General features: G+C 37.7%; 1 protein-coding gene across 15 annotated transcripts in view; it reads right to left on the bottom strand.

Annotated features, from left to right (window-relative positions):
- PCDH17 (protocadherin 17) overlaps positions 1-13,942 on the bottom strand; it is a 186,320-nt gene that overhangs the window by 51,631 nt on the left and 120,747 nt on the right. For 6 of the 15 annotated variants that reach the window (XM_089511063.1, XM_089511065.1, XM_089511064.1 and 3 more), the window contains one exon: positions 2,066-2,149. The exons of 8 other annotated variants lie outside the window; for them this stretch is intronic. In XM_089511063.1, coding sequence (XP_089367189.1) covers positions 2,066-2,149 — 84 coding nt within the window. Of the gene's footprint in view, positions 1-2,065; positions 2,150-13,942 lie in introns of those variants that run through there. One more of the 15 variants, XM_089511077.1, reaches the window with a different exon arrangement.

Below are 13,942 nucleotides of genomic sequence, written 5' to 3'. Positions count from 1 at the left end.
TGCTTACAATTTATCACAATGCAATGGCTCCTGAATAGTGCCATGTCTAGATCACCCATATGTGATCACATAAACACAGCAGTATGGTGTGATAAAGCCTCTGCAAAGCAATGAAGAATCAAAGAGCTGTTAGAGACAGGCGTATAATATAAATTATTTGAGGAGGGGTGGGAATCTCAGTCCCTATACACTACAAGTATGGAACTCTTGGCACTGGGACTGAGCTTTATATAATTTGGTGAATGAACCCATCTTCATCATACTCCATAGATGTCTCATTTGTTTTTATCTGGGGGTGTTCTGACTCAGTGACAGAAGCAGCCACTTTGAATTGGTTGGTTGAGAGGCACTTGCACATATGGCTGGCACATATGGGAAGGAACACTGTTACATCCACCTTCGGAAAAGGCACACAGAAATAGCATAGCTGTATTCCAGTAGACATAGATGGAATCCTTTTGATTTCCACTGTAGGTGGTATTTGCATGGGCGAGAACCTGGACTATTCTGGCTCTGGAGCTGTCCCAAATTCCCTGTTACCTGAGCATTCCTGTTGTGATTCCAGGCATCTGTTTACATGTATATACCACTGTGCTGCCCAATGCAGCTGCCACCATGGCAAGTCACTCACTCAGAAGTCAGAATGTGGTGCCCAGCCCTATGATCAAGGCTGGCCATCTCCTTCTGACTTCAGAGCAAGTGAGTCACCAAAGTAGCGTTGGCTGCATGAGGCAGAAAATGCATTATCTATAGCCACCCAGAATTGCAACAGATATCCCAGGAAGATCTGGACTAAAAGGAGAGTTATTTTAATCTATTTTAAGTGGGAATGTACCCATGTTTAGTGTTGAACTAGCTGGACATTATATGGACTGTTTCCACCTAACCCAGGATTTGGGTCATATGTCATCCAGACTCCCTGCCAAAAGGAAGGGGGTGTTATTTGGCCCATGCAGACAGGGCCACAGACCCAGTTGTAGTTTGTTTTTTTTAATGTGACAGATATTTAAAACAAGGAGATACTATTTTGATTAGTTCTGGATCACTAGAGCTGCAATCCTCTGAATGTTCACCCAGGAGAACTAACATACTGAAAGTGACATCTGTGTAAAAATCCATGGTCTTGCACACTGATATATATATATATTTTTTGTGTGTGGCTTATTTGTTTATTTATGTTATTTATATGCTGCCTTTTTGCTGGTGTCAGACTCAAGGTGGCTCACAAAAAGTGTGTGATCATGCAATTGTTGTTCTGCTCAGACTACACCAAAGCAGATGTGTGTAATAAATTTTCTTTTCCTAGCAGAGCAACAAAATAAAACCACTGCACTAGCTTTTTACCTTTGGGAAGGAATGGAGTCTCAGTCTCATTCCTGGACATGACATAGCTGTAAACAGGGGCAGGACATGGAAACTTCAGAACTACATGTCCATGCATAAACTGGCAAAATGTCCCATAGTCTATATTGGACAGAACAGTATCACCTCCTTTATCAGAAGTTTTGGTTTGAAGAAAACCGTGTCCCAATGTGTGTGGAATTACCAAGATGAAGACAGTAAATGAACTCTCCATTCATGCATAAAATGAGGAGGCAGAACTGACAAAAAGATGGATCTGTCCATTGTTGACCTAACTCTTAGGCATTATTACTGGGAATGAGATAAGGCTGACAAAGCAAGTTGCACACCAGAACTGTAATAGAAGTAACTATGATATGTAATTATTTACAACAACACCTCGATTGTCTCCTTGACAGAGAGGCGGGGTAAAAATAAAACTTATTTATTATTATTATAACACATACCTTATGCAGGTAAGCACAAAAGAATGTAACAAATGGAATTTAAGATACAATTCAGGTGAAATTTTCCATCAAGCTCACTTAGTCTGTAGAATTCTTATTCAACAACATACATGAAAATCCTTATGGTAAAATTAATTTATTTATCATCTTCCCTTTTGTAATATTTAAAAGAGGGATTCCCATAAGAAGCTTTACAATCTCACATGCAAATTTGCATCACAAGAGAAAGATAGCTAGCAGATGAAGAGTTTGCTCACCTGGCAGAAGCAGTTCAACAGACTGAAGTCTACTTGTGATGGTGTGTAGGGTGAGGATAGCAAAGGAAAGCAAAGTCGGGAATGCTTGAAAAATAAAATATTTTTTAGTTAACAAATATGAAAAAAACTCATTTGCAGGGGGGAAGTGTTCACTTGAATTCTACATCCTCCTCCCTGAAAGATCTGTTCTTATGCCTAGAATGACCCTTTAGAAAGAGCCCTTTCCTTTGTGTATATTAAGGAAATGTACAACAACAGCAACAGTCCACATATCATTAATTTTCTTAGGAAATATAGATGATCATACTAAATGACACAAAAATACTTTATATAATATGACAAGTACAGTTTTTAGGGATACTCTCCGGCCTAATTCATTGCTCACTACTGAAAGCAACTATCATTATAACTCTCTTAGGCCCTGAGTCGGGTTAGTTGCTGGAATAAGGCTACTGCAATGATAGTACAATGAAGAAACAATAGAGATAAATAACTGACAATTTAGTAACTTATTGTATAAACAATTTTACTTTCCTGCTCATTAATTCTAGTGCCAACACTCTTATTTAATGCTTTGATTAGAGTGTTGGGCTAGTACTGGAGAAACCCAGGCTTAAATCTCTGCTCAGTCATGAAATTCATGGGGTGATCTTGGACCAAGTCCTAATTTGCAGCCTAATTTACCTCACAGAGTTACTGTGATGATAATATTGAATGAGGGAGATCTTTGGAGCAATCACATAATACAAATCTACTAAAATAGTAACAACGTTCAGTGCATGATCACAAGCAAAGAGTCTAGAACAACATCTTATATCTAATGAGTTCTCTTAAAGAGGTACAGCGTTCTTGGAATTATAGCACATCAAACTACAGAATATAAGTCACAATTTTAATGAGAAAGTGTCAAGCATCTAGAAAATTAGAGAGAAACGGCAACCTGGCATCTAATGTGCTCTATATGGGGCTACCTTTGTACCGAGTTCGGAAGCTTCAGTTAATCCAAAATGCTGCAGCCAGATTGGTCACAGGAACATCAAGATTGGACCATATTACAACAATATTAAAATCTTTACACTGGCTGCCAATGAGCTTCTGGGCACAATACAAAGTGTTGGTCATTGCCTTTAAAGCCCTATACACCTCGGGTCCAAGTTACTTGAGGGAACGCCTCTCCCTACACAATCCGCCCCAGAACCTAAGGGAAGAAACTGCTGGAATACACAAAAACTAGACTGGTCACTACTTTCCACAAAGCATTTACAGCCGCATCTTCAAAATTATGGAATAACTTACCGGAAGAGATCTGTCTTATTACCACACTAGAAGCCTTTAAGAAGGCGTTAAAGACGGATCTCTTCCGGAGGCATATCCATCCGACCTGCTATAGGTGAATATTCCCCCTCTGATTTGTTAATATGACAGACAGACGAGTATTCGGATGTTTTAATTCATCTACAGCAACACTGCTGGTTGATTAGTATTGTATTGTTATATAATGTTGTTTTTATTCGATTGTGCAGTTTGTAATTTGTATTGTTGATACTGCTGTGATCCCACCTCGATCTGCAGGGAGAGGCAGGAAATAGAAATAAAATAATAATAATAATTATTATTATTATTATTATTATTATTATTAAGTTTTCCATAGCCATGTAGAATTTGTTTTTGTTGATATATGTGAAAAGATTTGATTGTATCATTCTCCCTTTGTATCATGAAGTGTAAACTGTCTAAGAATATTGCATCACGTGCCTTTAAAATGTATTCCCCTTACCATTAAAATGTTTTGTGACCAAACACACAAAAATGTTTTAAGCCTCCTACACATTTCCCCCCTGAATGTCTACATTTGTATTTATGGAGCGATACTACATCTCTTCTTTCCTTGTTCTACAACTGCCAAAATATTACAACATTAGCTACTTGCATTTGTTTACTTATCCATCTATGTAAGTTTGTACATTCTATCTCTCCAGTGCTAAAAAAAATCATTCAGTGTGGCTTACAGAAACCATGGACAATAAAATAAAATTTCATTAAAATAGCAACACGCTAAGACAGGTAGGTTCAACAGATAGGAATGACATCAGATACAAATTGTTTACTTGGGAAAAGAGAAGATGGTGGAATATATTACTATTTTGATCATTAACTTTGTCTATTTAATCATCTGCCAAACATAAGCAGCAAGGGAAATGTGTAACCACTGAGAAGGCCCTTCCACTTGTTCCCACAAAAAAGGACTCCATCACAACTGAGACATCCATAGGGGCTTCTCCTACAAATTCCATGACATGGAAAGAATGATACAAGATGAAGCAGATCCTAAGGTGTTCTGAAAGCAAACTTTTGAGGGCTATTAAGGGCATCAGCAATATTTTGAATTGTATACAGAACAGAGTGGTATCCAGTGCATTGTTGCAGGAGCGGTATGATGGTATTATGTGATCCAGTAAATTCCTACTAATATCCATGTCTTTCTGACACCAAGCACTTACTGTTCAGAAACTGTTTTGAAACTGTTAAAATTTACTTTAATGTCAGCCACCCTGAGATCCCCAGATACAGGGCAGGGTACAAATGTTTTAAATAATACTATACTTAAGTTTCTGAAGATGCTTCAAAGATAGCACAAGTAGAGTATATTGCAATCTAGTCTAGAGACACATATATCATGGAAAGGTCTGCCTTTGTTAATAATCACAGCGTAACACCAGTCTAAACTGGGCAAAGGTGCTTCTGTCCACAGCCATATGAGAATATAGATGAAAAACTGATTCTGACAGCACCTCAAGCTGTAAACCTGATTCTTTAAGGAAAAACAATCCCATCTGAAACATTGTTCCCAATTCCATCTCTTTCCAGACTGGGAGCACAATCATTTTCTCTGGTTAACACCTCAGTTTGCTAGCTCTCACTCAGATCAATATTGCCTCCAGGCATCAATTCAGAACTTTAACAACTTTATTTGTGTTAGGGCAAAAGAAGAAACAATGCTATATATCATTCATATATTGGTGGGAAATATTTCAAATCCCTCTATAATTTTTCCCAGTGGTTTCCTGTCACTGGTGAACAGCATAGCAAAAATAAATGATCATCTGGGGTTGCTATGAACTAGCAACTGAGACCTTGAGCATGAGTCCCACAATATGAACCTCTGAAACAGATCCCCAAGAAGGACCAAACTTTCTTTCCATGCCCACTTAAACTAAGTAGTCGAGAAGGATAGCATGGCCAATTTGGAAGAAAAAAATCAGCAGAACCAACCAGTTCCCAGGTTATCAAACAAAGCAGCCACAATCTTGTTTCATTTCCAAACCCAGGCCTGAAGCCAGGCTGAAATGGGACTGAATACCACTTCTAAAAACTTGTGGAGTTTGGATGCCTTTATTTTTTCTATTATTTTGGCCCCAAATGGCAAATATGAGACTGAGTGGAACTTAACCAGTACAGTGAGATCAAGAGAGAAGTTTCCCTCTCTCCAAGAGTGATCTCAGCACCATCATGTTTGGATTTGACAGAATGACTGATTCCACCAAAAAGACAGTCACCACTATATTTATCCAGTGATGCAGATTATGGTCAAATGAATATATAGCTGAGCTCACTCTATCTCATTGAAATCTAACTCCTGATCCCACACTACCCCATTTGTTCACTTTCAGACCTTATTCACATTCTCAAATTGTACAAATAGAAATTTATTAATCATAAAATAGTGAGTGGACCCCAAAGATACATAATCAACTCCAATCAAGTAATCCAAATCAGCACACATGCTTCCCCCCCCCCCCCTTCCAGTACAGTCATTGATGCAATCAACTTCTTACTTCTTAGAAAACTTTTTCTGAACAAGTTTTGCAGGTGCATTGGTAGTGTAAAATTGTGGTTTCTTGAACTATCATTTCCTCTTCACCATCATCATATCCATGGTGGATCACAAACAAATGGGGTCACTGTTATGTCACAATGCTGCTCCAGAGACTAGAACATGGAACAATGGATGCAAACTGCAGGAAAAGAGATTCCACTTTAACATTAGGAGGAACTTCCTGACAGTCAGGGCTGTTCGACAGTGAAACACACTCCCTCGGAGTGTAGTGGAGTCTGCTTCTTTGGAGGTCTTCAAACAGAGGCTGGATGGCCATCTGTTGGGGATGCTTTGATTTAGATTTCCTGCATTGCAGGGGGTTGGACTGGATGGCCCTTGCGGTCTCTTCCAACTCTACAATTCTATGATTCTATATATGCTCAATAACAAACACTTAACATTGTTTGATTTTCAATATGCAACATTAATACCACATAGGTGATAGATGATACTGCTTCCCATCTACAGTTTGGCTGTATGAACAGCATTACTTGAAAGAGATTCTTCTAGCCACATTTACTTTGGGGCAGCTCACACATCCAAACAGAATGGCTTTTATCATGCAGGAAAAAGCATGCTTAAAGCATGGATACAGCAGTGGTGATGTGATCATATGATTTCTTCACCATCTGCCCCACTCCCAAATGCAGACATTGTGAATTTAAGTGTAAGGTGTTTTGGATCCCATTAGAAATTCGAGACCTGATATTCACACACACACACACACACACACACACACTTCCAGCCAAAGGTCCTTTTCTCATAGGGACCTTCATTTTGGTTATATGCTAACATGATAATTAGTCACATAAACCCAATTTGCTTTCTAAGGGGACAACTATCCATTCTAAATATATGCAGACCTATGAGTGAAACACCATTAACATACATGGTATAAAGAGAAGGCACTTGCACCACTGTTAGGCATCTTGGATCCTTGGCTAGGTTTTCATGTTAACCTATCCTGAAGCAAAAGACAATCAAAAGCCTTAAAATAAAGAAGTAGGGTCTTTCTCTGCCAGTGCCTTAGGTATTTCACTGACTATACTGTGTAACTCTACTGTAATGACATTTACTCAACAAAGATCGTGACAACGGTACTCTTTTATTGATTGTTTTCTCATTTTTGTGCTGAGTAAAACAATTAATTTATATGAAAAAAAATTCCTCATGCATAGCTCTTGCAGCATTTTTGACCTGATATCATATTCATTTAATCTGCTGTATGAAACTGCTGGAGGAAATATTCAGCTGTTTTCTGAAAGACTGACTTGGGGATTATTGGAGCTGTATAATTGTTCAACTGATCACATGCGAGAAGAAACACTTTATTTGACATTAATCTTACTGAAATGGGCAATGAATTTGAGAAATAGATTGCTGTCTAACTGGCTTGCCAAAATGTCTCTTGCTGAATGCAACTGATTCTTTTAAAAAAATAAAAACTAAACAGCATCCTTTAAAAATTTTCAATCTTTATTCAACATCTGCTGTTTCTTCCTCCTCTGGAACATAATTATGCAGAACTCCAGCATAAAACAGGTTGTGCACTTAATAACAGACATCTCATAACATTCATGTGGTTGCCCTACAGATGTTTCTTTCATTTCTCTATCTTTCTCTGCTGCTTTAAAACTACATGCACACAACATATGGAAACACCTGACATAAATCTACAAAATGTATTCATATATAAAGCTCCTAAGGACATTTTCATGGAAATGAAATGGACACTGCTTCCTTTACATAGGTTTAAAGCTCTGGAGAGAGTCAAAAGAAACAACCCTGACACTAGCAGTAGAAAGGGCCATGAGAGGTGATCTATATGAATTCCTAGAGGATTTAAATATCCTCCATAAAAGTGGCCTATATATGCATGTATGCACACACTGCTGTATCTGTTTAAGGAAATTTTACCAGATGAAGAAGGTTATTACTGCATCTGAACTGAGAAGTATTTAGGGGAATGTAGACCTCTGAACATTAAACTGAATAAATATGAGTACCATCATCAACAACAATAAGAATAACAACACAAGAACCATCTATAGCAATTGCTGCAGCAGCAGTTGCACACTAAGAAAGCAATGGGAATTATGAGCGTCTCACGATGGTGCAATTCTCAGCAGCCACAGTCAGAGTAGCCAGCAGTAAGGGATGCTGGGAGTTTCAGTTCAGCAACACTTGGAGGGCCATATGATTCTTAGCCCTGCTGCAAGGAATTTCAGTATATTTGGAATTTCACCAGACTTATGCTTCTAGAGAATTGGATAATATATTTCATTACACATGAAACCATAGTTCTTAGATGTGTTGGCTGAAGAGAAAATGTGAAAGGCTTAACTGCATAGAAGGCTGAGATGGGGGGGGAGGGGGAACTGTATCCAAAAAAACTGTCCTCTATTCACTTCCCTCACTTCTTCTGTGTGGCGGTCTCTAGAAATGTGGCTGAATGTTCCATTTTACTCTTGAACATTTCATGAGGCCCTCAAAGCTTCAGACCTTCTGACAATAGTTGTCTATGCCCCCCCTAACTTCATAAACTGTAGAATAGGAAGTTGTGGTTATATGTCTTTATGGCTTAATGCAATATTTTTTTGACTATGGTCCAAAGTCCACTGCAGAAATAATCCAGTTTGAGACCACTTTAAATGCCCTAGCTCAATGCTAGGGAATTTCAGGAACTGCAGTTTTGTGAGCCTTCTCTGTTAGAGATCTCTGGGGCTACAACTAACCACAGTCCCCAGGATTCCCTAGCACTAAGCCAGGGCAGTTAAAGCAATCTCAAACTGGATTATTTCTGCAGTGTATTTTGGACCTATCTTTGGAAGGAATACTCTATTCTGACACTATGGGACTGATTTATCACAAAATAAAAACCTTACAAGAAGTACTTACAGGTCTGTGATGAATAATCATCATTTGTCAAAGGCATGATTCGGGTAAATCACATTTGCTATTCAGTGGATAGTAACAAAAATGTGGGAGGTGTCATGTGAAAGGATAGATGTTCTGTTCTGAAACACTAGCAAACTAGAATTACTCAATTCAAACAGGGAGAAGTGTGACATATTTGCTTTCCTTTGAATTTTAAACAGACCGTTTATTAGAATGAGTAAAGATTTCAAAGAGCAAATGGAAATGAGGTTACAATAATGAAAAAAATCCCAAATCCCCACCTAACAACAAGGAAAACAATGAAATAGACTAATTAATTGTTTCTTAACAGCAAGCTATTAACATAACGGGTAAACAAGAAGGAAGAACAGTACAAAATATGACACTAAACTACAGTAATTAGTAGTGGGATGTACAGAACTACCTCCAGCCCCCGCTCACAGGGAAGTTCATCAGTTTCATGGAAACTTTTAAAGTTCTCTGAATTTCTTCATTTTTTTAATGGGGTCAGAAACCTCCACATCTACTTTGGTGTTTGGTTTAGAACAACATTCTATATCAACTTTTATTTGGAGGAAGTCTAATCGTAGAGTTGTTTCTTACAGTGTAATTGGAGTGAGGCTCTTGTGCCTCTATATCAAATTAATCATAACATGTTAGTTGTAGGTGAGTTCATGCTTATACAATTGGCAGGTTTTTCTTCCAAAATAAAAATATATCTTGCTGGGTTGCCACCTGCAATTTTTTTCAGGGTATAATGAAAGTTCTCCATAATGGCTGGTATAATTTTTATACACGTTTTGTATATATTAGCCATTGGTGCATGCCTTCTTGAAATAAGGTTACAATACAGACTCTGATCAAGACGGCCAACAATTAGTGCAGAATTTCCATGATGCTCCTAGCTTTGCAAAATTTATTATTATCCTTAAGTGTGTAAAGATAGGGAAGTATTCCACAAGATCATAAACACAGTCTCTTCCCAGGTCATAAGTAGGCTGTGGAGATGTCTGGTAGAAACTTTCCCTGGAAATTACAACATTCCAAACTGCAAAGCAGAATAATCATGAAGATTCATTAATATTGGCTAGACAGAAGATTCTCTAAACAAGGACCCTGGATGGTCAGTGCTGAACAAGGATAGAGATACCTACCCACCTCATTGTGGGTTAGTGATTTATTATGCTTGAGAGAGTATAGCCTGCCTTGCAAATATTCAAAGTGCAGTCTAAATACACAAAGTATTTTAAAGTGGAAAAAGGAAACTAAGTGTTGAGAGATGGATAACAGTTCACTCAGGAACTAAAATAAAAATAAATGGCATTTTGGACTGGAAATAAGAAATAGGTTTGGAATCTCAACATTTAAACAATTTAATAATCTATACGGAAATCATATTTCAAAAAAGAAGAGATAATGAACAGGGGATCTCCAATAACTGAAAGAAATTGACATGTTAAAGCAGGATTTGGGAAAAGACAAGATAGAATTATGATCATCATCATAATTCTACCTTGTGTTTTCCCAAATCCTGCTTTAAAGTAAATAATAATAATAATAATAATAATAATAATAATAATTACAAATTAGGTAAATAGCTGTTCCAGAAGAGCAGACAGTGGTGAAGAACTGCAGCTTTGATGAAGGTATTGACAAGAAAATTGAAGGAATACATAGGCAAAACGTTTGAATGTGTCTTATATCCTTGTCCTTCTTGGCTGATTAAACAGGCCAGAGGGGGCTGGCTGAGTGGCTGAAGAAGGTAGGCAATGCCTCCCTTCAACAAGGCAAAGTCCCAATGTGCCTAAAAGAGGCAGTTGTGAGACCTTTGTTAAAAAAGCCATCCCTGAATCCCACTATAATGGATAATTATTGACCGGTGTCCAACCTACCATTTTTGGGCAAGGTACTGGAACATGTGGTGGCTTCCCAACTCCAGGGGTTTCTAGATGAAACAGATTATCTAGATCCATTTCGATCTGGTTTCAGACGTGGCTATGGAACAGAGACAGCCTTGGTTACCTTGGTGGCTGACCTATGCAGGGAACTAGACAGGGGAGTGTGTCCCTGTTGGTTCTACTGGACCTCTGTTTTGATCTTTTTCTTTTTAAAAACACGCAATCTACTTTCTCCCAAAATTTTTACTACTTTATGCTCAATAATATATATATTAATTCTCTCTCTTTCATACAGAGCCATTTTATCCTCATGAAAAAATTCCACTCGGACAAAAGCACCAAATATTTTAAACATTTATATACTGCTGTCTTTCTTTTTTTAATGTTTTTAGAGCACTGTACTCTCAATTTATCAAACTTCAAATACAACAATAAAAGAGATAAACTATTTGAACCTCATTAAGGTTTTAAGGGTTTTTAACTAGCTGAGGGAACAAACAAAATGTTTTGCCTGGCAGTTGTCATCATGTAAGCCTGTAAAAAGTTTTAACTAAGAAAACTACTGCATCATCAGTCCTCCTTGTTCCCCACCCAAGGCTCTTGAGCAAATCCTTTTAATGTTTATTAAAAGTATTTATAGCTGTGGTGCTGACTGACAAATTTAATTCAAAAAGTCACAGGAAAATATCTAGCTGTGGTCACTTCCTTTCCAAGTGTTATAGGTTTTCCCTTTAAACACAAACTCATAGCATACATACACTGATTCTTTAATTTTGACTTTGTTGACATGAAATTTAATGTTTGTGCTTTAGTTATTATCAAATCAGAGCTTCTTAACAAATGAGTATCATTCATATTTGCATACAGCCAAGCCCCTAGAAAAGATACTAATGAAAATCTCCTGCATAGATATTTACTGCAAATTCCTTTTGGAAGGCATGTGATGACTGCCAAAAGGAAATGAAAAAGAAAAGTGGTAGATAGTGTTTGAAGAAGGAGAAAAAGCAGAAAGAAATGTCTAACAAAGTAGCATTAAAAACAATGCATTAAACATAATAAACATGATTACCTCACTTGTACAACCCTGCAGCTTGGGTGGGAGCCCTCAGCTTTCCAGTAGGCCAGCTGGGGAGCAACCCAGTTTGTTGGACTACCCTGGTGTCAGGTGTATTGCCTAAAGGAAGGCTGAGGTATTATAATCCAGGAGTGACACCTGGCCTCAGCTGAACCTGCATTGGATTGCTCACCTTTATTGATCCTTTCCAGGATCATCACAACATAAATAGATTGTAGGTAAAAAAAAAAGATGCCTCCACACTGCAGAAATAATCCAGGTTGACACCACTTTAATTGTCATGACTCAGTACTATAGAATTCTGGGAATTGCATTTTTTGTGGCACCAGAGCTCTTTGACAGAGAAGGCTAAATGTCTCACAAAACTACAGCTTCTGGAATTATATACTATTGAGCCATGACAGTTAAAGCAGTGCCATGCTTTAATTATTTCTGCAGTGTGGATGCATCCAAATTGGTCCTTATTCTCTGTGTCTGGTTTCATTATTCCATAGTAGGTCATCAAAGGAGGAACTTCAATTTTTAAATTAAATTTCCATCTTAGTTTTGCCTTCACATGGTTAAGGAACCATAGGCAATGTACTGCATGGCAAAGTTTGCATAACCCAGATGAAAGGTTTTTTTCAGCTGTGCTATACTCAGTTGTATGATAGTAAGAATGAACTGGGAAGGTTGGGGCAAATAGCTCATGGAGTATTAATAAGTCTATAAAATCCATAATGTGTCATGAATGACAATGTGCAACACACACACACACACACACAATCTGATTGTTAGTACTGAAGGAATAGCAGCAATAAATAAAACTAGGAAATCTGCTTGAGGCCCCCCAAAAAACTGTACCAAAACTGAAACTGCTTCATGCATATGTCTTTTATTAAGCATGAAAAGAAATCCTTTAAATATATTTTCTTTGGGCAGAATTATATGTTTTTTAAAAAGTTAGAAATGATACAATCATTCATCTCTCTTTTTGTTCTCCTGAGTGATGTCTGTTTCCCTCTAAGCAGAAGGTTAAAAATAATTTCAGTGTGAACCATCTCTTATATCAAATCTTGTTTTTGAATCTGATAAGTAGCAGCATTTGAATTTTTTAAAAAAAAGAAAATACCTTTATGTTGGATGCTTCTTTTATAACAAAAGATTACATTTGTAGTTTATGGTGAAAGTACTCTTTAATAGTAGCCCTAAATATGTGCATATTTAATGAACATTTCTTTTGTGATGCAAAATTTTCATTTTGGGGAGGGGAAAACACTACATTTCTGTGCTCTCTCTAAATCACTGAAGTTACAAACCCACCTTTTGTTCCAAACCATCTTCATCTGCTTTCAACACAGGAATCAAAGAAAGAGCCCATAGTTTAGAATTAAAGAGGGAATACCAGAGACTGTTAAAGACAACTGAATGACAAACCCCAGATTTCATGCCCAAAGCACTCCCTAGAACAACGGTTCTCAACCTATGGGTCGCAACCCCTTTGGGAGTCCAAAGGCCCTTTCACAGGGGCCGCCTTAGACCATTGGAAAACACATATTTCTGGTGGTCTTAGGAACTAAGACACCATAATTTTCTGGTTGGGTGTCACCACAACTTGAGGAACTGTATTAAAGGGTCACGGCATTAGGTAGGTTGAGAACCAGTGCCCTAGAAAATACATGTGTACTGTTTATTTGGAAGACATAACCTGGAACTGATACTGAATTGAAACAACAAATTCAGATAACACTATAACTGGTGTTATGGTTTAATAGTGTGTCAAAAATGTACAAACACAAATTCTGCCATTAAAAAAAACCTGAAGTTGTTGAACCAGAGACCAAAAGGCTATTGATTCTGTGACATGATGATGGCAGAGTTTAGCTGTTTTATCACTAATCTTTTTTGTGGTTGAAATATTTGTCGTACTATTTCATTACATTTCAGTGATGCCTACTGTACACTCTATCTTCAAACAGAGCCACATACTCAAAGACCTCACAATATTCTAGGCCCTATACAGACAGGCCAAAATAAAGCTGCTTCGGGTCACTTTGGAGGTATGGTGTTTCAATGATGCATGCGTCCTAAGAGTCTGGAAGTTGCACCGAAGCTGCACTCCAGTCCTTAGGACTGGATCATGGTTTTGG

Source organism: Sceloporus occidentalis, unplaced genomic scaffold (assembly GCF_023333645.1).
Source record: "Sceloporus occidentalis isolate IW3139 unplaced genomic scaffold, rSceOcc1.0.p SCAF_2, whole genome shotgun sequence".
Taxonomy (NCBI): domain Eukaryota; kingdom Metazoa; phylum Chordata; class Lepidosauria; order Squamata; family Phrynosomatidae; genus Sceloporus; species Sceloporus occidentalis.
The sequence above is the reverse complement of the archived record's forward strand: the minus strand, read 5'-3'. Positions and strand labels throughout refer to the sequence as shown.